Here is a 27006-nt window from a genome sequence, read left to right on the forward strand (position 1 = left end):
AAGTATGTCAGAATTGTTTTCCATGGTTTTTAATTTAGTGATTAGATTTTCATCTTTCCATTGTTTTCAGGTCTCAGTTTCCTCTTCTTTACCATGTGTATTAGTTGCTACTTCCTTTTAAATCTTGATAAGAAAGTGAATCAGAAATTTCAAGGTTTTTCTCCCTATTCTTGATCTATTTCAGAATAAGTAGTTTGCGTGGATTGCTCTTTAGAGTTGTTCCCTTCCTTTGAAATGAAAGTTATTTTTCATAAACTCAACTATCTTTCTTTGCTTTGTTTATCCTAATAGCAGGAGGTCGATTCTTGCTAAGTGTAAAGTGGGAGTTCTCAACCTCAGTGTTCTGGATATTTTGGGTCAGATAATTCTTTGCTGTAGGGGGCTGTCTCTTGTTTAGCAGCATGTATGGCTTCTACTAACTAGATGCCTGCAGTAGCCCTCCCCCCAGTGTTAGAACCAACAAAGTCTGCAGACATTGCTAAATGTCTCCTTGGAGGGCAAAACTGTCCTTGGTTGAAAACTACTGATTTAATCAAGTGGATGATATGGATTCCATCAGAGACTAAACTAGTGTTCTATCATAGGATTCCAATGCCACCTCTTCAATAAGACTTCCCCATATAACCCATCTAAATTAGGATACTCCTCCTACCTGACACCACCCATACATACATCTTCCATTAGCTATCACAGTAGAGATCAAAGTGCGGACCCCTGGGGGTCTCTTGAGACCCTTTCAGGGGATCCCTGAGGTCAAAGCTGTTTTCATATTAATACTAACACATTAACTGCCTTTTTCCACTGTATTGCCATTTGCACTGATGGTGCTGACCCCTTGGCATGAGTCAACAAAGTGACACCAAATGTACTAGCCATTGTTGTAATCTTCATTATCATAAACTCAGTTAAAAAAAAAAAGCAAGCAAGCCAGTTTCACTTAAGAATGTCATGAGGAAGCATTAAAAAATATTCATTTTATTAAATCTTGACCTTTAAAATGCTAAAAAGATGACACACATCTTTTTAACATTTGGTGTGATAAACAGGAAGTATGCATAAAACACCTTCTGCCCCTTACTGAAATATGACTGACTGTCTTAAGGAAAAGTACTTGTATGATTGGGCTATGAGCTCAACAAGTTGGTTTTTTATGGAACGTCATTTTTACTGGAAAGAAAAACTGACATATTATTCAGGCTTGTATAGTTGGCAGATATTTTCTCAAAAATGAAGGAAGTGAACCTGTCACTTTAAGGGAAACAACTAACAGTATTTGCTGCCAAATTTGAATTTTGAAATTTAAATACAAAATGAAAAGTTTGACCACTTGCCAATACTTAAGATTTTTCTGATGAGATCAGTGGTAATATTTAAAGATGTGAATTTTCAATACTGTATCATGTGTCAACACTTGGAAGATGTGTACAAATCAGTGATGCGATACTTTCTAAATGACCAATGCACACTGCAAAATCATACACGGAGAAAAGATCCTTTTAAAGGGCAGAGTATGAACAGTTCATTCATATAGTTTCAAACCCTATTACAACCAAGAAACTATCAACTGTCACATTTTTGTGTGGTATCAAAAAATATTCAAATTATCTGAAAGGCTATTAAAATACTCCTCTCTTTTCCAACTAGATAGCTGTATGAGGTCAGATTTTCTTTACATACTTTACCCAAAATAACATACGACTGCAGATTAAATACAAACACAGATATGAAAATCCAGCTGTCTTCTCTTAAGCTAGACATTTTTAAAAGAAGTTTCATCATAGTAACATTTATCCACATCTCTTACTATAGGTATGCAAGACACCGTCTAAAGTTTCCATGGAAGATCTAAAGTAAAGTTGACTTACAGAAAATTTTACTAACTGTAGACTGCTTCCAATGACAGAAAGATATAAGAACTCAATAGCCTCTAATTACGAATCTTAATCCCACTGAGGGTGAACTTTTCCTTGTAAGAACACAGGTAAACCACAGTCTTAGACTTAAAAATACGGTAGCAGTTAAGCAGTCTAACCTTCAACCCAAAATAGAAAAGAACCTTCTCAAAGAAAAGATAAGGTGGAAAATGTCATTCTAATCAAACACTCATTCAATAAATAGCCGGCATCCAGCCTACAGGAGTCAGGTACTGTGGAGGACATAGGTGAGCCAGAAATGATACATGGGTCAAAGAGCTCATAGTCTAGTAAGGGAGACTAAAATACAACATGAACAAAATCAGGTTGAAGATGGGGGCAGTCCTGGCATTTCCAAGAGAGGTGACCAAATGGCAGAGAACTGCTTTAAGGGACAAGGGAGGGGCAGGAGAGAGAATATTCTGGGAAGCCATCTAGGAAAAATAAAGGTATAGGGTGTTTCTGAAAGATAAATGGGGACTAAAGTGGAATTGGAGTGGGGAAGAATGATACAAAGGCATTAAGAACAGTACATATAGCTGATTCTTTGCTTTAGTTGCTTTCAATGAATAGAGGCAGGTTGAGATTACTAGAGCATATAGAATAAGGGAGAGAGGGGTTGAAATTCACCTACAGAAGCAGAGACCAGGTCACAAAGGGTCTTCTGTGCCACGTGAGGAGTCTGCACTGAAGGTTGAAAGCAGGGGCAGTGTTTTAGAAAGAGCACTAAGGAGGCTGCTGCCTAAGAAAGGTCATGAGGATCTTTGTCAAGTAGGAATGGAAGTCAGGGTCAATTCACAAACCCCTTAGGAAGTAGAGGTTCATACTATTTAGTGAAAGATAGTGTTACAGAGAAGAGGGAGGAGACAGACTGGGATGAAAGACAGGCTTTGGACGGTGGTGACTGGATAGAGAGATGCTCATCATGGATACACGGAACACAGAAAGAAAACCAGGAGAGGTATATATCCTCAGGAAGACTATCGGTGGAAATACTGTTTCCAGGAATCAGACAAACCACTTCAACAATGGAAAAAACCCAAAATTTAAATAAACCTGAAAACCTCAAATGAAAAACTGAGAAAAAAGTTAGAAACATATTTGTTAGACAGTTGTACAGAAGACAACTCTATTTAGGTAGCAGCAAATGCCACTAAGATTGGCAACAGATGTTAGTGCCAAATACATACCTTTTCTACTTTCTTGTCAGAAATGTCTTGCTTTTCCAGAAGGGCCATGCTCTCCTTCAGGTTCTTCACAATGTCTGCTGGAGATTTGTGAGACTTCCCGAACGGGAACGGCATGGCGGCAGCGACAGACGCCTCACTGCACTCCGCCTGCTTCACCTGGGGACACAGCACAAGGCATGAGTGAGAAAAAGTGGGGTCAACAGAAGACATACTTTCTAACTCTTAATTTGGGAAGAAAACTAGTGTTTGAGAAAGTCATTTTACATGACTTTCAAAATCAGGAGGAACAGGCAAACCCACAAATACATGAGAAATGATAATACAGAGATATATCTTAGAATTACAGAACACTTTATCCTTTTCGAAACGTCTTTTTTATCACCTGCTCTCCTAACCACCCATTTGAGGAGGAACATGCTGGTGCTGAAGAGGCAGGTGGCAGCAGCTACTACTCACAGGCAACCAATAGTGCCAGGCCCCATGCTAAGCATCACCTCATGGGATCTTTTCAAACAATTCCCTGAGGGACATTATTACTCTCACTTACAGGAGAAGTTTAACAAGGTTAAGAAACTGGCTCAAGGTACTAAGTGGTAAAATCAGCTTAGGTCTGTCTCGATCCAAACTGTCCTTCATCACCACACTGCACCTCCAATTAAGAGATATCTCTATTTCACAGTCAAGGAAACTGACGCAAAAAGTAGGCCAGGAGCTTAGCTAAACAGCACTAGCAATAAGCCCACTATCTAGGCCTCTCCAGATGCTCCTTTTCAAAACAGTGTCATGCTGTGTACTCCTAAGTACCCTGGTGGGCACACACTTCCTTAGCACACCCATGCTTCTCTTCAGTCAGTCAGAGGGTCTTGGAGCAGGAGAGAATCCTGGGCGGAGTCTTGGACAAATCTCCCATCAGATCCTCCAATCCCTCTAGCGACAGTTTCACTGTGCGCTCTTTCTGCCTGGATGTGACTATCTCCTATGAAGGAGCTCACTGGATAAAACCCTGGCGATAACGAACTTCTGGAAGTTCTTAATTTTTTGTGGGTAGCAGAAGACATTTCAACCACAGAAACCACAATCTTACACCACGCAAAAAAGGAGGACATCAACTATTCCAAGAAGTCACCATGAAAAAACAAAGTTAACAAGACAAACAACAGAAGTAACTTGGGAACATGTCGGAAGTTACAATTTCCTTCACTAAATAAACTAAAAGAAGTTATACTTGTAGGCACTAAACAACTTCATATGATACCAAAAGATACCACTTTTGAGAAGAACCTTACGATCACTTAGATCAGTGGTTGTGACTTCCAAACTCTTCTATTTAACTGCCCCTGCGTCTACTCCCCACCTCTGCCAAAGCAGGGAGAGAAGTCTCAGATAACTCAACCCTACTTTGTCATCTTCCCCACTCAACATAAAATATCTCCACTGCAGAGCATCGTTAACACTTCTCTTGAACTTTGCCTAAGACTTCATTTGAAAAATTCGAACGTTTTCTCCTCTAAAGTTTGAGATACAGTGATCTGCGTACCTCTTCACAAATAAACAATTAGGGGAAAAGAGCGTGCAAATGAAGGCTAATGCTAAGCCTACAACTAAATCATGAACAGATATATTATTTCTTGACATGTTTTAATATGGTCAGTTCTGACCAATCTCTGTACCCAAGTATCACCTATATAGCTCACCTCCTGTCAGCCTGAAATCCTTTTTTGATCAAATTAAAACCAGATCTTCATCAACCAAAGGAAAATTCCTCAAACACAGGTTGGAAAAATTCAAAAATGCATATATTTACTTCTAAATATCTTTTCTATGACGAGAAGTTTGGATCAACTATAGGCGAGTGACTCCCAAGTAGCTGTTACATCATCTCTCTGACTACCTAGCTAGATGGAACACAAATAGTGGACCATTCTTTTCCATTACTTTTTTCTTTTTAACCTATTCTTTTGAGGGACGTGGAGAGCAATGCAGGTTGCTTCTCCATAAACAGAGTGGACTCACACTCACAATAAATCCTCTGAAATATAATCCTTCCTATTCGTACTCTGCAAATAACGGCAGTGATGCTCCAAGTCACTGCTGGGTGGAGGGTGGGAATGTTTAACGGTATTTTGCAGGAAGTGTTACAGTGCTATGCAACGGAGATATTTTCAGCTCTGGCTCTACGGTGGAAGAAGTGACTCTTCAGGGCAAAGGGGGTTTAAAAAAGTCCTACCACACACCAAATACTGGTCATAGCAGAAAGAGCACAGCTGTTGAAGAGGACACATACACAAAATGCTTCTGCGAAGGAAAGGGGAAGCATGACACCATCCTTCCTCTTCATTAGTACACTAGGCAGCCAAGATTCTGCAGAACATATAAACTAATAAGACTGTACTTTGAGGAAATACAGTTAGTAACAAGTACCCCCAAACAAGAAGTGGACACTCCTCAGCAGGATCCGATCACAGTGGCGAAGCAATTCACGACATGCTCATATTTTCTCCCGCCCTCTCTCTCTCATACACACACTTTATGCATTCTTTCATGATGTATTGTTTTAATATGCAGAGTATAATCATTAAATAAAAGAATAAAAAAGTATATAACTTTATTATATTATAAAATATAGACAAGAACTGTATAGATATTTTAACATATGAGTGCAGCAATTAAACAAATTCTTCTATTTCTTTCATGTACATCCTCAAATTCACCAATTCTTATGCGACACAACTGTCTAACATTTTGAGGGGCAAAAATAAAGAAATAACACCCCTTGAAACTTCTGCATTAGAATTTCTGTTTCTATGTCTTATGTCTTTGCTATGTATTAAGCTTAAATATCATATACCAATGTTGTATGCCACTCAGTGATCCACTTTTTAAGTAATTAATTGAAAATATAGGAAAAAAAGAAAGTTCTTAATAAACACGTTAAATTAATATGCATAGAGCTACTAAGTATTTATTGTGTTACTGAATTTACAATGAGCACAATAAAGAAAAAAGCAGCTACTGAGGCAAATGTTACAAGTAGCGTGGTGAAATCATGGATGTGTCATATAAGTATGTTCATTAAAGATGTGGAGAAAGATTTTAAAACAATGGGCCAAAAGAATTGAAAGGTGTTACCTCTGGAGAGCAGAAAAAGGGTAAAGGGATAGTATTTTTTCTTACAAGCCCTTTTTGTAACTATTTGCTTCCTTCAATTATATACATGTATAATCTGTTGTTGTTGAGGAAGATTTGTCTTGAGCTAACATCTGTGTCAGTCTTCCTCTATCTTGTATGTGGGTTGCCACCACAGCATGGCTGCTGACAAGTGGTGTAGGTCTCCACCAGGGAACCAAATCCAGGCTGCCAAAGTAGAGTGGGCCAAACTTAACCACTAGGCCACAGGGCCAGCTCCCACACACGTATAACTTTGATAAACACAAAAACTGAGTTTAAAGAAATCAATGGATGATATAAAACAATCTATGCTTAATACACAAAGAGTACTATCCATAAAACATTTGAATGGAAGGCTGAACGACAGAGAAAAGTAAGACTGCCAATTTATTAATTTTACTTTGAAAATTAGAGCCCATAGAACCAGCAGTGTTTTCAAACTTTGATCAAGATCTATAAGCAACAACTTAATGTTACATACACGTGCATACACACAAAGGTAAAAATTTCTATTTTATTCCTTTTTTTTAAACAATCAAACAGCCTTTTTCCAAGAATGCTAGAGTTGCTTACTATCAAGAAACTTAAACATTTTATACCTTAAATCTATAGGAAACTAGGAAAAATATGGTCATCTCAACAGAACTGATGATTGTGTTCAGGATCTATTTTTTAAAAAATACAGTGACTGAACAGATTTTATGAATCATTAATCGATTTTAGTGATAACAAAGAGGAACAAGAAGATTTGGAACCAAATACAAACTACATTTTAAAGAGTTGAGTTTCATGCTTCAACTCTTGCTTTAGTCCCCTTACGTTAATCCTTACTCACAAAAAACAAGTTAAGGGACAGCACCGGTGGCCTAGTGATTAAACACGGTGCACTCTGCTTCAGCAGCCAGGTTTGGTTCCTGGGCATGGACCTACACTACTCATCTGTCAGTGGCCATGCTATGGTGGCAGCTCACATACAAAAAGAGGACGATTGGCAGCAGATGCTAGCTCAGAGCAAATTTTCAGCAAAACAAAAAACAAAAAACCCACAGAAGTTAATCCCTTCACAGAGCAACATATGACCTTCCAACAAGGCTCAAATGCTGACGGCAAAGGAACCACTAAGAGTGGACTTTTCAGCCCTCACTGCTTTCTCCCAGGCATGGAGACAGTGCTTTCAAAAGGGCCTGGTCCGCTCTGTGATCCTGAAGGATGTGAAACACGTAGGTATATATCTGAGTTTTGGAAATGACAATCCCAAGAATATGGAGATGTCCAAGCTGGAGGAAGCAATGGTTAAGCACAGATTAAGATGGTTAAAAGACACCTTTCACCATAACAATCTGCTTGCCTTTCTCTTTTTCCCCTTTCCTCCTTTACTACCAGCAGTATTTAGTTAGAAGTATTTGGGGGAATTTTCGGGAACAAGAAGAATTCACTGACTAAAGCCCTTTGGTAACTTCTCATCGCCCTTATAATAAAATCCAAACTCCTTACCATGGTGCTCTAGGCTTTACTCACTTCCAACTTACAGCCCAGGGCTCTGGCCTTTATCACAGAGGTCCAGTCACACCAATGTCCTTTCCGTTTCCTGAATATGCCAAGGACTTCTAAGGCAGAGTACCACATTTGCAAATATGGTAAAAATCTTACTGTGTAAATCTAGATGGTGTGTATATGGGTTTTCATTGTTACTCAACTTCTCTGTATTTTCAAAATTTTTCTTAATCATGTTTCAAAACTGCCTAATCTATGTTTTGGACATAACTGGAGTTCATGAAGGAAATGGACAAAGATACATATTACAATTGAAAAAATTCATTTAGCATTCAAATACAACTAATTTCCCCCTGTCCCTTCAAAAAAAAAAGAAATTTGGTTCATAATAAACCTCAGCAGGATTCCTTGGGCTGAGCCAAAATTATTAATGCAATTGGGATAAAGCCAGCCATGGTCAAGATTCTAAAGAGGGCTGTGGAAACCCATACCTCATCTCTCAAACTAGGGGTAAACTTGCTCCTGATGGTAATCAGTGATGTATGCTTAAATCCAAAAGATAAAGAAGCCTTGGAGGGAAACTTAACTTGAAAATTTGGGGGGTTGGGAAAGGACAATGCAGGGAATAATTTAATATCCTACTTTTTATTAAAATTAACATTTATGGAATTGCATGCTAAATTTGCACGAACATTTAGCACTCTACACCCCCTTAGCTTTCATGCATTGCTCTCCCCTAATTATTTTCTTCTCTCTCCAAATGCCCTTCTTTCTGCATTTAATTCAATGACTCATCTTTACTCCAATGTTGAGTCCTTTAAGGTTCCATCCTTGGCTGTGTTCTTACCCTATATTCTGTCTGAGTGATCTCATCTACCTGCAATTTCAACAACCTGAAATCTATCTCCTGCCCCAACCATTTGGCCTACATGTCAACTGCTGCTCCCTATAGATATCCTCCAGGCAACTCAGACCTCATCCCCAAGTCCTGCTTCTTTTTCTAAGTTCCCCTTCACGATGAATGGATCCATTGTTCACCCAATCACAAAACCTGGTCATCATACCAGACTCTTTCTACTCCTTAACTCTTCCATATATCATCAGTTCACAGTTTCAGTCAATTCTACGTTCTGAATCTCTCTATCCCTACAGACATCAAGTGAAGACCTTCACTATTCTCCACACAGGGCAGTTGTTGTCAATGGGGCCAATATCACCCCTAGGGGATATTCTAGAAAATTTAGTTGTTGCAATGAGTGGGACATTTATTAACTGTTGAAATCATTTTAAAAAAAAGCATTGCTTTTTGTGCTCTTGTTTACTTAAGCATAGCCTTCTGCTGGCTTCTATATCCTTGTGGCTGGGAGGGATTGAAGGGTCAGAATAATGAAAGTCTATCTACTATTGCATCTAAGTCTGTCACTGAGAATTAAACTTCTGGCTCTTAAAAAATGATTATGTTGTTCATTGTGCAAAATCCAAACTTTAATGGACTACATAAGGTAGAAAGTGAAAATCACCTGTAAAGCTTGTAGAGACAGCTGGTATTAACAGTTTGGTATATATTCTCCTTTTTATTACATGCTCTATATTTGTGGTCTTTCGCACAGGGAGCCTACTCTCTTCTCTGAAACAGATGGAGACCAAGAGATACTAGAAATGATCACATCCATCTTACAAAGCACAAAAACTTCAAATCACTGCTCTGTTATGTCATTAGAGTCAGGACTGTTGGTACTACCCTTCTTAGACAATCCAAGTGCTTTTGGCTTGTGCGACACACTCCTAATGGTAACTAACTATTCATTTATGTATTGACAAATACTGAAAAGTAGTCAAATGGTCCATAAGCCAGTCATTACGACTTTTAGTCACTCAAATACCAACGGTGGGCTCACTATATGCCACAAACTTAAGGCATCAAGAGCGCCTGCTCTCAAGAAGACAACATTCTGGTGTGTATGGATGTGGGTGTATGTGTTTAAAGACAATAATGAAAAGCTGCTGAATGACAACACATTCCTAGACAGTTGAGTTCATGAGACTCTACACTAACATACCTGTTAGAGTTGACTCATAAACTTGGTGGTCAAGTGCGCAAACTGCAAACAAACAAAAAACCCCACATACAATAATAAGACTTGCACACAAGGACTATTAAGGTACTTAATTAAGCAATTGTGGGAAGGGTGAAATGCAGTACACACTTGAACACATTTTTTAGATACTCCGGCTCTGAGACCTAATCTCCTGCTTCTAGGGTTAATGTTACTTAATTAAAATAAATACTGAATATCTACAATATGCCAGATACTGCATTAAGTGCTAGACTATCGATTTAACAGTGCAGGGCAATTATATAAAGCACAGCAGTTAATTACATGGGCTTTAAAAATAGCCTGGGTTCAAATCCTGGCTTCACCATGCCTTAGCTCTAAAATGGGAAAAATGATAGCTACCTCACAACGTAGTCTAAGAATTAAATTACATGTGTTTAAAGTGCTTAGCACAGTATCTGCATAGGGTAAAATCCCAAGAAATAGTAGTAAAGGGTAGTTTTGTGGGGGTTTTTTTGCTTCTAAAATCTGATGCATGACTACTATTTCCACAACCAAGATGGGAAAAACAGTATCTAAACAGACTGGACAGCAATATAAAATGAGTGATCTTATTCTTCTTTTAAATCTCTATCTAAAAGTCTTGATTCAGCTTTTGAATGGACAGGATACATGCCCTTCTTAGCCACAAATAAGATGCAATCACTCAGCTCCAGTAAAGTAAACCACGAGGAGTTTGAAGCAGCAGCTGAGTATCTGGTCAATTACCAAAGCTACCAAATACACAGCTCCTCACCAACCACGGCAAAACCAAAAGCTAAGGTTTAAGTGCATACCAGACTTTGCAGTGTGTTTTGCAATTAATAAATCTTGACTAGACTTTCAGGGGCCAGTGATATTCCACACTGGATATTATGCAGGAGTCATACTAAAATTCTTTTATAGCCTAGATGGTGAACCAGATGGTTGGAGTGGTGTAATACTAGTAGCAGTGTTTAAAAAAACGTAAGGTCTCTCAAGTAGAACTACCCTTTACAGTTTACAAAGCACTGTCACTTCTCTGTTCATTTCCTCCCCCAGTGACTTCCCAGTTCACTGAGAATAAAATCCAAACTCCTGACCGTGGCCTACAAGGCTCCTTGGGACCTACTCCTCTCTGGTGTCATCTCTTCTACTCTAGGCTTCAGCCACACTTCCTGGACTCAACAGTCCAGGGCCAGGCCTAAGTACCTTCCCCACACTGTTCACAGACAGCTCGCAGCTCAAAGCACCATGGCTCCTTCCTCATTTTACTCACACTTCTACTCAAGTGACACCTTGTCAATAGGGCCTTCCCAGACCACTGTTCCCAAAACAGCACCTCCCCCTACTCTCTCCTTATCCTGCTTCACTGCTCCTCCAGTACTTATCGCCACACCCTGACATACGTTTATCTGCTCCCTTCTCTATTGATACAAGTTCCATGAAGACAAGGACTTCGTTGGTTTCACTCATTCAGTGCTGTATACCCAGAATCTGGAACAGCGCGTGCCACATCTAGAATATTTCTAGAATGAGTGAACTATTTCTTTTGATCTTCAAAGAAACAGTAGAAGTCTTCTGATCCTTCATTCCTAGAGAAGTTTTAGTTTTTTCTTTTCTATAGATGAGTAAACTAAGGCTCAAAAGTATTGGACAATTTGTTCAAATACCATGAAGCTAGTTAGTAAAGTGGAAGAGCTGGGACTCCAAGCAAGGTTTTGACTCCAAATCTACTATCTATTAGGTTACCTAGTATCTTCCATGTTACAATGAATATGTTCCTTATGTATCAGCCGGTTTAAACTTGCTTCTCTACCATTTATGTATCAAGATGGCAAGTGAACAGTTACTCAAAACGGTGGAAAAAAGGGAAAACAGCAAAATCCTCAGACAATATACCTGAACATGGTGAAGTCATTTAAAATCAATGCTTCTGAAGATTTCTGACATGAAAAAATGCCCACAATTCCTAAGTGAAAACACGTTAGATACAAAGGTGCATAAATATATATTATAATCTCATGTGTGATCTATATATGCAGATACATATGCTGATCAAGAAAAAAAATATCAAAGGTTAGGGGCCAGCCCAGTGGTGTAGTGGTTAAGTTCGCACGCTCTACTTCGGTGGCCTGTCATTCGTGGGTTCAGATCCCGGGTGCAGACCTACACACTGCTCGTCAAGCCATGCTGTGGTGGCATCCCACATACAAAACAGAGGAAGAGTGGCACAGATGTTGACTCAGGGACACTCTTCCTTACCAAAAAGAAAAAATATATATCAAAAGTTAATAATGGATAGTGAGAATGTGAAATGTATATTAAATTTTTCTTAAGGTTAAGTATTTACAATGTGTGTGTAATACTGTTTTTTCCTGCTTATGAAAGTGCTATTTAAAAAATTACCACAAGATCATTCCCACTATAAAGAACCAGGGCTCCATGAAGGAGCAGGAAATATACAAGATGAGCCTGGGACATCTTACCTCACAGCAAAGATGAATGTGGTCATGCCAAGAAAGACAAAAGGAGACAATCTGAAAGGCTCCCACAGGCCTAAGATGGTACAATTTGGACACAATAAGGAAAATGATCACAAGAAACTGACATGCAAATTAAATATGTGCATATATATGATATACAAATTATTATGTATAGTTACTAACAATAAGTATATATCATATAGTTAATATAAGTAAAACATTAAAATCCATGAAAAAATTATAATACTAAAATAAATTTCATTGGTCATCTTGGACTATACAGGAACAGCTCAATATCCTAAAAACTGGTAAATAAACGGAAAGGAAGGCACATTTATCCTGTTTTTTCTGTATAGCCTGTATTTGAGGGTAATCAAACAGATAAGGGAAAGTTCTTTATAGAAGATTCACATAGCTAGTAAATGTAGAAAGAAAAATAGAAAATTACCATTTTGTAATCCTTCGTGAAACAATCACCAACAGCCACTAAAACCAGTAGGTGTAATGTTGATGGAGAACTTCATAGTGGATACACTGGAGCTGACAACTTGGAACACACTGATCTATCACTAAAAATAGGACAACCAGACATCAATGTGTCTCATGACATGATCCAATAGGAAGTACAAAGCTCCATCCATAAAAATATTTGACCTCCTTTCTCTCATTAAAAAAGAAAGAAAAAAAATTCTGAATCTAATCAAGCTTCTAGATCTATCGATCTACAGGAAACACAGGGGATGGAGAAACAAGTTAAACAACATCACAAGGAAGCAGTGAGTCAAACCTAGAACAAGGGACACTTGACTAGACAAATAGTGCATTTCTCCAACAAGTCAAATAGCACAAGAAGAGGGAAAAAGGCAGCAAAGAACGTTCCATGGTAAGAGACTCACTAGACAGTCAAATATATGGGCCTCTCAGGACCTGATTCAAATAAACCACAATAAAAAAGATACGTTGGAAATTGTACACTAGGTATGATAATTAAGGAATTACTGTTAATTTTGTTGGGTATTATAACAGAAGTAGTAGATATGTAACAACGTCCTGATCAGTTAGACACACATACTAAAGTAGAGTGATGTGGAATTTGCTATAAAATATTCTAGTATGACCCCTCCCTAAGAGTAAGGTCGGGGGGGATAGATGAAACAAGGCTAGCAAAATATGAATAAATGTTAAAGCTGGAAATTCACTATATTAGAGTCTATCTGTACATGCTTGAGTATTTTCATAATTTTTAAAAATTAGTAATAAAGTTTCAATTCTGAAGAATTGGTATGTTTCTTTTAATCGGTATGTCCACTGTGTTTCTGCTTTGCTTTTTTCCCTCATTTGCCCAAACGTTCAAAGTTAAATGTATCTGTAACTGCAAAATGACCACCTTAATCCAGGTTTCTGACTTAAAACCCTTCCTCTGCTACAGTGTGTCGCTCTTTTTCTTAACTGTTCCAATCTACATATATTTTCATTTTGTCTAGTACAATTCAATAAACAAACTTATCTGTTGATGGCAAAGAAGATAAAGAATATCTATAGAGGAAATAGGTATATGGGCAATGCCTCCTACAGCTGACTTGTCATGCCCTCTCTGAAATAATTCTTGGAAAACTTTGGCAATGCCAACATGGGTAGCCCCTGCTCTACCTGTCCAAAGTCTTGCCCATCTCTAGCTCTGCTTTTAAATACCAGCTCTGCCACGAAGACCCCCACAGTAAAAGAAATCCCCCTCCTCACACTCCCAAGCTTTTAAAATCTTGTTTATTGTGTGCTATTATTATTTATATATGTTATCACCCCCAACTAGTCAGGAAGCCCCTTGGTAGCGGCTTCCTGAATATTCGCCATCATGTTAGATGCTCTTAACATTTGGCATGCTGCTTTGCATAAGACTCCAGACACATCTATTGACTGGAAGTAAAAAAGACTTCTCAAAACAAAAACAAACAAACAAGGCCACAGAAATGACTGATACATAAATAACCAGGAGTTAACTAGAAAGTTTTCACCTGAAACCAGGTAGAAATCAGGGGCCCCTACCTAGATGGTCTGGGAGGGTAGGTGAACAGGAAATCTAGAAAGCACCTACAGAGCCAGACTCATACTTGTTGAGCAACTCTAATTTGTCCACCAGTAGGCTGTTTGTGCCATGAATATAAACATAGCAAAATTCTGGCTACAGTGTGATGGATTCGTGTAATTAACCAAGATGGAATACTGAAAGGGTTGATCTGGGTTCCCAAGACTGTGGCACAACGTGAAGAATCATCCTGTTTTGGATTTTTTTTTCAAATTGACTGTTTTTATTAATGTTAAGTTAGAATGCACTTAATAGCACCAATGATGTGGGCATTATATTGTGATGTGTATTCTCTAATTCAATGTCTATGAACACTTTCTATCCATGAAACTACCCCTGCTCACTTTCTCCAACTCCTATGGTAAATACTTCCTGTATGGATTCACATAAAAGGCTGGCCTTGAGATCTCATGTTGAATATATGCATCAGGATTCAAGGCAAATCTCTTGACTCCAAATTCTACTCTCTGTATTTATTTGTCCTGTCACCTTATATACAGATCAAGCATTACAAAAATGTACAAACATAAAAGTATGATTCAATTAGCAAACATAGTAACCAGAAATAAATGTTCAGACTTTTTTTTTTTTTTTTGCTGAGGAAAATTTGCCTTGAACTAACATCCGTGCCAATCTTCCTCTATTTTTTTAGTATGTGGGCCACCAACACAGCATGGCAGCTAACAGAGTGGTGTAGGTCCATGCCTGGGAACTGAACCCAGGGCTGCCGAAGCAGAGCACCCTTAGTTTAACCACTAGGCCACCAGGGCTGGCCCCTGAGTGACTTCCTAAGAACACTGATTTTTAAATTCTCATCAAATAGGCAAAAGGCAATTTCTAAGATTATGAGTTAAATAAATAGGAAAAAGACACCCTTGAATGCTCCTTTACCCCCTCAAAAAAAACCCCCAAACTGGCCTACACCTCTGTTTCATAGCTTTTAAGAGGATTCTTACTTTATTGCTCATGGTTGACAACTCAAGTTCCTTCTCTGTTAAATCTCAGAAATGCGCTGCATGGAGAGCTGGGCTACGAATAGTGTCTACTACTTTCCAGTTCCAACCAAGTGTCCCAAACACAGGCACAGGCCTGAGGGACGATCAGCTTCTCCATCCGCTCATCCTTTGGGAAAACGTGGTCTCATCTAAAACAAAACTCTTTTAGGCATATTCCTACATTTTTTCAGAACATTTTTTAAAAAGAGATTTTCAGAGACTTCACATCTTCTTAACATTTTCAGAATTTAAAGGTGTAGGTCAGGGTAGACTACTGTTAGCGGAACATTCTCCACTAGATCCTAATGCCAAAGGTAACTGTTATATATGTCATACGGACCGTAAATTCCATTTTTGTCATCTGAAGTATTAAATAATGCTTATGTGAATCTATCTTTAATAGTATTCTCACAAGTTTAAATTTTTAGAACAAAAAATCCTATCTTAATAGCTTTTATTCTGAATGAATTACAGAACAAGTACTTAATGAAATGAGCTTAGTAAACATGATGTTTAGAAATAACTTCACTTGGTGGTGTTCTAAAACAGGCCTTCTGTTAATCCTTCAAAGTTTCTTTTACTCACACTAAACATGAGAGTATCAAATTATGAATGCTTATGAAATATGCTCTAATGGTATAGTTCATTCTTTATTCAAGCAACAAAGCAAGAGACACCTGCTTATAGGACAGGGCTCTGCTTTAGTAGCTGATTTTTAGACAAAAGTAACTTTACCAGGATTTTTTAAAGCACCAGCTCTGGTAAAAACAAAGCTGTGTGTTAATTTTACAAACAGGAAGCTCATGTTAAACCACAACACTAATTGAAAGAATCATACTACTAGTGTCAAGTTTTACTGTGGTAATTTCAGCATACCAAGCAGTCATTATGGATTTTTAAGACTAAAGTTATGATAACTAAGTACATCAGAATATTTCAAGCTGCCTTAAATCCTCTCTGGAACAAGGTGGGGCATGTATACACAACCACTTAAACAGTTTTAGAATTCACTTAAAGATATGATCGGAAGTATTTTAACCACACTGAACACAGCTAAGAAACTCTCAGGAGTTAAGAATGTATCATGTATCAGAGCTCTATTACTTCATTCTTTTAAGTTTAAATAATCTTGACAAACATATATATACACACACATACTAACTTGATTTCTGACTTCTGCATAAAAAAGTTTGCTCTTTATATATTTGTTATTTGTTCCAGTTGAGTAGTGGCCCCAGTAGAAGTTTTCAAATGTCTTTTCTTGTTTCAAAGAAAGGTAGTTTGCTCAGGACTGAAGTAAGTTGCCATGAATGGGAGTATTCTTCTAAATGTTTTTCTTCTAGTTGTGACTAAATAAATATCAAGTTCTAAATCAGGTTAATAATACTACAAATAAAGTGTTAAAAATTAAGGTCCACGTCCTTAGGTTTCAATTTTCTGTATGAACATAGCTTGGCAAAACTTTTAATTTTGTATCCATAATTCCACATAAAATATGCCTTTAACAATGTTTTTCAAATTCATTATAAAAGTAAATTAAAGACACACTTTCTTCATAGCTGAAATTGTTGGACCAACACAGCTCTTTTCTGAGTCAGCAGGGGGTCACTGCAGCATTTCTCCAAAGGACAGGCTGTTGTGTAACTATATCAGCAAAAATACTCAGGTCATAGGCTTTGGGTCTTATTTCTAATGTGTTACTACACGTCCCTTCCCTTCTGTGCAGGACCTGCCCTGCTTTATTTTGCCTTAAGGATCAGCCCAGCTGTCCCTTATCTTTCTCTCTACTAGCCAGACCTATCTGACTCAGGACAGTCACTGAACATAAGTGTCAGCTCTTCATCTTTATAAAAACTGAAGAAATGATCCCTGACCTGCCCACCAAATAAAGCAATTTTTCATCATAAAGGGCTGCGCTGGCCACAAAAAGAGCACACAATGTTCTGTATACCAGATACCAGAGCAAAAAAAGCCAAGGAAATTCTGAGTGACTCAGGTAAGGTAGCAATCTGGGAGTCAAAACCTGAAGATTCTTAACTTGTACCAAAGCTTATGCCAATTTACACCACCACCAACAGCACATGAAGGCAGCCATTTCCTCATTAGCTAAGCAACACTAAACCCGATTAATCCTTTTGATTTTTACCAATCTGTCGAATTAAAAATGCTATTTTCTTGGCCTCTTCCTCTTCCCATCCCTCATCAACTTAATTCTTTTGATTTGAATTGTTGATCATTAATGACAAGAATATATCTTCATGTCTATTATCCATTTATATTTCCTTAGTAAAACTGTTGGTACATCTCTACTGCCCATTAGTCTACTGGGCTCAGAGTCTACCTTTTTCTTATTGACTTGAAGGACATTATAGAATTACGAATATTTATCCCTTTGGCTCATATTTTTTGCAAATATGTTCTTCTAGTTTGCCATTTGACTTTCAACTTTGTCACTTAATGTACAAAGTTTTCATTTTCTCATAGCTTTGCCTATCATCTTTTTCTTTGTGAATTCTGGATTTCCTATCAGGCTTGTAACTGGATGTTGAATACGAATGTAAGATTTCTTATTTATAGATATCAGACATTATTTACAATTAAACAAAGGTATCCTTTTCTGAAATAAGTTTGAGTAAAATCGATTTTAACAAACCTCACTACATTATCCAATTTGACAAAGTGTAGCAACTTTCACACCAGCAGTGCTTAGTTGTGGAAAAAAGTTAATCAAAAAACCCACTGTAACATGAATTCATGACCTTTCTTCAGTTAATCAACTAATTAAATTATTTTGGGGGGCAGAATATACTCTTTATATATGGTAACTATATTTAAATACATATTAAATAAGTATGACATTAAATAAATTTATGTAAATTTGGTATTTTCCAAAGTTATAGGTCTATGATTTGAGGATATTTTAAAAAATTAATTTATAGACACACCTTTTAGAAATGGATTCAACCGATACCATGACAGACTTCTCATTCCTAGACTTCATCTCAGTCTAAGCCATGCCAGAGGCAAATACTAGGATTTAGAAGTAAATTGACAGAACATACCATACAACCTAGGCAGCAATTTCAGTGGGCATCAGATAGGAAAATTTTGTGATAGATCTGTATCCTCACGTCCTAAGCAGTGAGGCCTCCACGACTGGAGTACAGCCATGCGTTGCTTAACAACAGGGACACGTTCTGAGAAGTGTGTCATTAGGCGACTTCTTTCTGGTGTGAACATCACAGAGTGCACTTACACGAACCTAGATGGTATAGCCTACTACACACCCAGGCTACACGTTAATAATCTTCCGGGACCACCATCGTATATGTGGACCGTTGTTGACTGAAACATTGTTATGCGGCGCAGGATCATAAATTGAAGTGAGAGACGTCATGCAGAGAGAGCTCAAAGCATTTTGAACAGTCCAATCAGATACATTAACATATAAATTACCATCACTACAGTAGCCTGTGATCTGTCTGGGAGCAAGAGCCATAAATTCACATTCAATCTGCACTACATTTAGCCTTGTTAGCAACCAAATTCCTATAAAATGTATCCAGTTGTGGTTTTGTTATAGGTAAAGCTGAATCTTGGGGGAGCTGACTCAGTAAGAGAACCCCCTCAATTATTCTCCAGGCATTCAGCTTGTCACCATCCCTTTCAAGAGTGTGGGGTTTCAGGGCCAGCCCTGGTGGCCTACTGGTTAAGTTCAGAGTGCTGCCCTTCACTTCGGCAGCCCAGGTTTGGATCCCAGGCATGGACGTACACCACTTGTCTGTTAGTGGCCACACTGTGGAAGCAGCTTACATAAAAGGGGAAAATGAGGAATACTGGTAACAGATGCTAGCTCTGGGCAAATCTTCCTCAACACCAAAAAAAAAAAAAGGTATGGTGTTTCAAACTGGACTCCATACCATATGTAACCTGATCAGCCAAGACTACCTATCCATATATTTCATAAATGTAGTCTTAAACTCCATTAGTAGTTTTGATAGTGTCATTACATGGCTGCTTTCTAGTGAGCAATTTAATTGATCTACATCTTCTCTACATATATGAGCCACATTTTCACCCATCGTTTACCATTGCATTTTGGGACAGACCTGCAGAACTGAACAATCATTCCTATTAAATTGCTTCTGATTTAGATTCAGCATAGAGTATGACATTTAAAATTTTTTCTTGGATCTTGATTCTCTCATTCAGTGAATTATTAGCTTTCCCTACCAGATTCCTGTAACTATAAAGCTGATCAAGTCACAGAGGTCTTCCTTTACTCCCTGTTAAAAGTACAAATACTGGAGCTTCCCAATTAAAGCCTGTCATAAATATGCACTGTGGGTACAGTCATTTAAACAACCATAAGGCCACCAGGCCACCTAAGTGCACTACCACTAGCAGCGATGGTGTACAGATTTCTCTGACTTCATGACACACATATATTTATATATAAGAAATGAGTATCACACACACAAAAAGTATCACCAAACAGCACTTAACTTTACTATGTAAAATTACACCAATATTCTCTATTCTATTTCCTTCTATCCAAGTCCACTGATCCCTTCCTTCCCTCCTGTTTAAAATGCTATTCACAGCCCACTAAGCTGATTTCACAGCCAAGTGATAGCATGGGACCTGTAGTTTGTAAAACACATTTATAATCAATCTGAGTAACTCTTTTACTTATGATAGTATCTTATTCACAATGCTAAACTTCTCAAATTATCACAAGGCAAAAAGATTTCACCACTTGGTCTAAGATTTGTAATCAGTTACATATTACAAATCATTATTTAGAAACATCTTTAATACACGACTTACTAGCTGATTTCCACGAAAATGTGAAAGGTCTTATATCAATATGGTTCTGCCATCTCTAATTTTATCCACCCTTATTCTAAGGAATTAAGAGTTACATTATCATAATTTTAGAATCAGTTTCAGAAAATGTGAATTTCAACCATTTCTTTACAAATTAGAACTGTATTTTAATAATACGAAAGGTTAATCAGTGTCCACATCTGAAAATGTGAAACCATCAAAGGATGAAATTATAAATCCATTTTTCTTCTGGATAAACTTGCTCCTCACTTTACCACAAGATTGTGTAAACACAGTCCATATGATCATGGACAAAGATCACAGCCTCACCCACGTTTTGGTAAATAAGGAAAGCAAATAGTCAATCTCACTCTTTTAAAAAGATAATTCCTTCAAATCAATGTGTGATTCAAAACTTGAACTGTAAACAAGTGGGAAAATTTTTAAAAAGTTCAACTTTAAAGAAACCCTTTTCAGAAAATTATTTTCGTGTGAAAGAATTAAGATAGATTGAAAAAGTAAGAAAATGCTGTGGTTCTAAAAAGTTACACCTATGAACAGTGAAATGATCTTCATCTTTTCTTTTCAGTCATTCCAACGAAGAACTATTATTTTGAAGCGACAATTTCCTTTTTTAAATTTACAACATTAAAACTTATTTCTAGAGGATCAGATGTAAACCTGGAAAATCACTCTCCTTCAAGGTCCAAGTATTGCTATTTCTGTTCTGGCCAAAGGCCCACAAAAGCACAAACACGCCACAAAACCAGCCTGAGCCGAAGCACCATAGTTGGAGATTTGAAGGTTTGTTTTCTTTTTAAACTGCTCAAAGACCATTGTATGGTGGTATTTAGTGTAAATAGACTTTTTCCAGCAGAAGTATTTAGAGTCACAGAACGCACAATTACATGGCCCTTTAGAGGATCTCGTAGAACTTTTAACCCAAGGATGACTGAGAATTCTAACCAGTCAACATATCCTTTCCACCCTTCCATACGAGTACCCTAACTGGCACATGGAGGCCTGATGCTGGGTTGAGAGAAAAATTCTAGATGAAATAATGAAGGTAAAAAACATTTCATCTCAGAGGAAGTCACTGAAGTTTATTTGTCAAGTGATTGGCATGATCCAATGTAAAAGCTCTTGCTTGCGCTTTTGGAGGAAAAAAGTTCCCAATCATACATCCAAAACTCAGCTCGTGGACAAAAGATGTGGTCTCATCTTGCAGTACACATACACTGGGAGTTGTTCCAGGACTTAGAACACAGCTGGGAGACAAGGCACACACACACAGCAAGACTGAAATCAATGGGAGACTAACATCTGCCACCAGATCCTGTATGAAAAACCCAAATGAGTGATATGAGTGGCAAGTTCAGAGGGTCAGCACTGTGTGCTGAAGGCCTCAGACTTCAACCGAGGAGATGCTTCTTGAGCTGCGTGGTGTCGACAGGAAAAATTTGGCTAAGAGTCAGAAAATGTATTACAATTGACTGGAGAGCTTTATGCAACAATCTGAACTATGATAAAGAAACAAAAATTATTTTGTAATTCCACCAAGCTCTGGTGGGTAATAAAGTATCGAGTGAAAAGGAAGGCAGAAGGTGAAAAACTCACTGTAAACCCACGTGCTGTTTACAGAATAATCACATGCCTTCTTTTACTGCTCAAAGAACATTCCATGCCTCATGGAGTGTTGCCTTCCAGGTGAGTGCTGACATCACAATATAGTCACCATGGAAAACTTGCCTTTTAATCTGAAAGCTGTGTGTAAAATGTACAGCAAAAGCAGCTTATAACCAAGGGAACATACAAAGCTTTAGGTAGAGGCCCCAAAACATTCAGAGGAGCTACAATGGATACACTTACTTACATTAAAAACTTCTTTCCTTCTATACAAATTCTAAACATAGGATTTCATTTTTCCTTTATTTCAGCAGAAGAATGCTACTAACACAAGTGAATGTGACAGCTAAACAAAATATATGTGAAAGTGTTCTGTAATCTGCAAAATGGCATACAAACAGAGACTATCATTTCTGTGCAGGTCTCAAAAATCTACCTTCCTGGTTTTTAACTTGATCTCCCAAATGTTGGAGTTACTGCTAATCAACTGCCAAACTGTCAGAATCTTAGTGGTTCAAAAAGGAAATTAATGTTAATTAAAGTTAGGTTTTCTCCACGTGTTCTTGGGAGCAGCGGGTGCAGAGGTGGAGCTCATTCCATAAAAGTGATGCAGGCTTTGAAGTTTTTCCAGACTAGGATGACTGATTCTCACAGTGGCTTTAAAATCATGCTCTGAAGTCTAGAGCAGGTGGGGGTCCACCTCCTCTCCAGCCCGAACACCTCCCTCCTATCAGGTTTTTATATTGGGCTTCTGTGTCAGCAATTTAACAAATTTTTTTAAACGACTACTTTATGACATAATACAAGGTCCATTAAACATGTCTGCATGTTGAACACAGGATTATTTTCTGAGGAAAACACTGACCTGGGCTCCAAGTCAATTTATACAACTAGATTTAAAAATCAAGCCCTACAGAGCAAACTAGTTTTGTTTGCTGTTTTTTGTCCTAACTACTATTAAATAGCTTTGCCCTAATTATTAAATTAAAAAAATCAAGGGGCTGGTCTGGTGGCATAGTCGTCGGGTTCGGGAGCTCCGCTTTAGCAGCACAGGGTTCACGGGTTCAGATCCCAGGTGCAGACTTACACATCATCATCAAGCTCACAGAGCCATGCTGAGGCAGCATTCCACATGCAAAATAGAGGAAGATTGGCAGAGATGTTCACTCAGGGCCAATCTTCCTCACCAAAAATAATAATAATAAAAATAAAAATAAAAAATAAATGAAATAAAATCAAGTCCCAGTTAAGCTTTTCACTTTTCAAAGGCAGGTATTAGTGCTGCCCACCAGCCCAGCTAACTGTTAAAGCAGAGGGGTTATGAGAAACTCTAACCTTGGACTTCTCTGGTACCCAATTTTAATAGAAAGTTCAGTGGTACGAATAATTACAGAGGGCGGCTTCCAAAGCTCCAGAGCACCAGGAAAGCACTGACTTAATTCAACTGCACTCCAGCCTAACATCACGCCTTATGTCTTGTACTAAGACGTCTTAAACTTGAACTCAAGTACTTCACCATTACAGACACTACAGAGAATTCAGAGCATTGTACTAAGGACCCCCGAGTCCACACTAATAAAGAATCCACCGGGTCTCACCTCCTGGAAAAATTATGCTTCTCCTAAGTAGCTCGTTTGTTTTCCACCTCATGAACACAGTCTTGGAATTCATCTTGTTTTCTTCTTTGTTCTGGCTACTCCAAACCAAATGTGTGGTCCCCATCGAGCTAGTATAAAAGACGTGCATTGGGCCAGTCCTGTGGCGGCAGCAGTTAAGTGCACGTTCCGCTTCAGTGGCCTGGGGTTCGCCAGTTCGGATCCCTGGTGCGGACATGGCACTGCTTGGCACGCCATGCTGTGGTAGGCGTCCCATATATAAAGTAGAGGAGGATATGCATGGATGTTAGCTCAGGGCCAGGCTTCCTCAGCAAAAAAAGGAGGATTGGCAGTAGATGTTAGCTCAGGGCTAATCTTCCTCAAAAAAAAAAAAAAAAAAAAAAAAGGCATGCATTTACTTGTGTACTAAACCTGCCCCCAAAATCACTTCTCTTTATTTTTCCTTTGCTCCTTATCTAATTCTTTGGAGTGAGGGGAAGGATGCGACAGAAAAGGGAAGAACAGAGAAGGAAAGATATCCCCAATTTTTTCCATTTCTCTAAAATAGAAGGCAAGGAACACAAAAAAATAATTAGCTAATTTTAGCATGAGAGTATGGCTTTTAACCTTACCACCCTGATACATCTGTTAAACACTGTAAGATCCAGTGTGTCGATCTTCTTGCTTGGGTGGAAGTAGGTAACACTGCTAAGGAGACATCCTGTCTGGACAGAGAATACTAAATAAAGGCAAACAGGGAAAGTGTATCAACACAATCAACATGTATGGTGTATGGCAAAATACGCTATTTCCACGGCAAAATACGCTATTACCATCTTCTTTTTTCAGAGTCAAATGATTTCTGTCTATGAATACCAATGGCCCAACCTCCTCTGTAATGTGAGAGATGGTCACCACGGCCCTCCATCTCTCAAAGAGGGCCTACCCCAGCGGGCAGTGCCTGTTTAATCCCTGTTATTCTCCTTTCTGCTAAGAAAGGATAAACAAAAATATTTCAAGTTTATAGAACATATTTTTCAAGTCCCTATTATGTGGGAGGCATTACAGACATTAAGGTCTAAATGGCTGCTCTTATAGAAAAATATTTTTAACCAGTTATACAAAACGTATTCTATTCGACTAGTGTAAAAAATATCATTCATAAATTAATAGCTGAGCTGTACTTCCAAACCTCTATTCTATACTCTACTCCAGTTTCTTCTGGGAAATTAGGGAAAACAACTGAAGATGCCTGGGGGTGAGGGGGGTGGGGGAGGCAATGGGGGAAGGGCACCTCATTAATGTAAATGAGAACGAGGAGATAAACCAAAATGCTAGCCAATCAACAAATGCTGGCAGTTTAGACTAAAGGCATGCTGACAAAGCAGAACAATGTTCCACCTGAGGGTAGCAAACACTCAGTCCCTCCTTCTGTATTTCCGGGATTGTTGAGTGAATTTAGGTGCAGTGACTTTTTAGACAGGGATGGAATTCCTTGGGGATCTTCTGGGCTAGTCCTTTACACACTCCTCTGGGCCTTGAGGATATCTATGGCCAAAGGAGCTAAAACGGAGCCTACTTTTAAGGCTAAAATGAGAGACAAAGGACACAATAAGAAGGAATATATGGCCTCAGGGCAGGAAAAAAAACCAAGAAGATCGTTAGAACTTATATCTTGGACAACTAAACAAATCAGACAAGAGGGTAAGAACCCCAACAATCCTCATAGTCGGGAAGATCATAGGTCACTCTCTATCCCAGAACCATCTCCTTCCCCCAACATACACCATTACCACAGCTCCAATGGGAGGCACTATAGTCCTACAGGAACCATACCTCTGCTGGCCCCAGCAAAGTAACCTACAGGGACAGGGAGACCTCTCAAGGGGCTGAAGTGTGAAAGAACACTCACGAAATGCAAGTGGCCAGGCTCTCTCTCAGGTGGAGAAACCGGTCTGCAGAGAGGACTGGGGGAGGAAGCAGAGAATCAGAGCAGCAAATAGACAGTCATAATGGAGTCTGGTTCCTGGTTCTGGCTGTTGGTGAGGCCCAGGTGCATCTCTGCCTTTTCCCACACCTTGAGTGACTGACTCTTCCCTGGGATAAACTCTCACTAAAGCCCTGCCTTGTTGGAAGAAACAGGAGAGTTCCAGGTAAACCAGGGGCTACTTTCTGGCCGTCACTGTTCCCGTGCTCTGCCCCAGAAAGGCAGCTCTGCAGGGCAGGGCTCAGACACTTCCCCTCTTAATCTTGCAGAGGGCCCACTCTGGCCTCGTGGAGACTGAGTGGCACCACCTTTTATTCTTCCACGTACTCTGAAAACCTAATTTTGGGGCTGGAGATCTGAAATATGTCATTAAATGACAAAGGAAGAAACATAAAAAAAAAAATGAAAATGTGAAAACAGGTAACTCGGCTTATTCTCACAAATTGAGAATAAAGTTCAAGATTATATAAACAAGGGCAAGTTAAATAGTTTTTTCCTGGCCATCGTAAACTGAACTCCCAAGACAATCTTGTGAAAGTCCTGATCTTTCCCTTGGATACAGTTGCTCTAAAACTTGGAAGAAATATGCAAAAGTAAGTATTAAGAATTAAAGACTACATAAATATACTGTGTAAGTGTATGAATATTGGTATATCATCTCCCTAGACAGTCCTAAGAGTTATACGGCATCCAACAACCATTTAAAAACTAGAATTCCCCAACTTCTCTTTCTTGAGTAGTTCCTCAGAAGCTACAAATCAAAGAGGGAATTCAGGTGAAAACAAGGTGTTTACATTTAGAATCTCTCCTTTCAAGAGTGTGAGTTGAGACAAAGCAGAACATTTTAAAGTTAGAGCATCACAGTTCCCATTCAGAGAGAAAAGTCATGGCAACCTACTGAAAACTCTTTCGGTTCCAAATGACCAGTAGCTGCCAGAATTAGCACCTCAAAATCAAGTTACCTTAGGGGAAGACACCCAAGGATCTCACAGACAGCCTTGCACCCTAAGCATCAAAAAAAATGAGAGGAAGCGGTCAAGAAACAGCTGGCTCTGCAATTACTAAATGTTACATGATATAACTCATCATCCAAACAAGGACAATTTGAGGAGTGAAGGCAGACACACTAACAATGGGCATAAACCCAGACTTTCCCTGGCAAACCAGGACACCTGGTCACCTCTCCTAAACTGTGGCTTACCTCGCCTCCCCGATGAACAACCAACTTTTCTGTGCATGTAAACTCTTTCATTTCGCCCGACCTGGCAAGGGCAAAGCCCCTCCACTTACAGCAGGGCCTAGCAGGGTCACCTGCACATAAGTATTTGTTAGTGGTGATGAAAATAAGTCTCTCTTGGCAATATCTGGTATTTCAAATCAATAAACATCTACAATTTACTAGGTTTATGCAGGAACATGCCCACATCATGGAATAACTGTAACTCTCCAACCCCCTACCAACTACTCTTTCCTCCAGGCCAGGTGGTCAATGAGCTGCCAGGTCCCCTAGAGGCGTACCCTTAAATGTTATCCTGACTCATCTCACCCTGCTCATTGCTGTCAG

The 27006-nt window shown here is 38.7% G+C and overlaps 1 protein-coding gene across 5 annotated transcripts in view; it reads right to left on the reverse strand.

Annotated features, from left to right (window-relative positions):
* Positions 1-27006, reverse strand: part of CAB39 (calcium binding protein 39) — an 83217-nt gene that overhangs the window by 41879 nt on the left and 14332 nt on the right. For 3 of the 5 annotated variants that reach the window (XM_044751560.2, XM_014836045.3, XM_070489433.1), the window contains exon 2: positions 3104-3259. In XM_044751560.2, coding sequence (XP_044607495.1) covers positions 3104-3217 — 114 coding nt within the window. In that variant the 5' untranslated portion in view covers positions 3218-3259. Of the gene's footprint in view, positions 1-3103; positions 3260-12329; positions 12400-12774; positions 12887-27006 lie in introns of those variants that run through there. The other 2 variants (XM_070489432.1, XM_070489431.1) reach the window with 2 other exon arrangements.

Source organism: Equus asinus, chromosome 19, assembly GCF_041296235.1.
Source record: "Equus asinus isolate D_3611 breed Donkey chromosome 19, EquAss-T2T_v2, whole genome shotgun sequence".
NCBI lineage: Eukaryota > Metazoa > Chordata > Mammalia > Perissodactyla > Equidae > Equus > Equus asinus.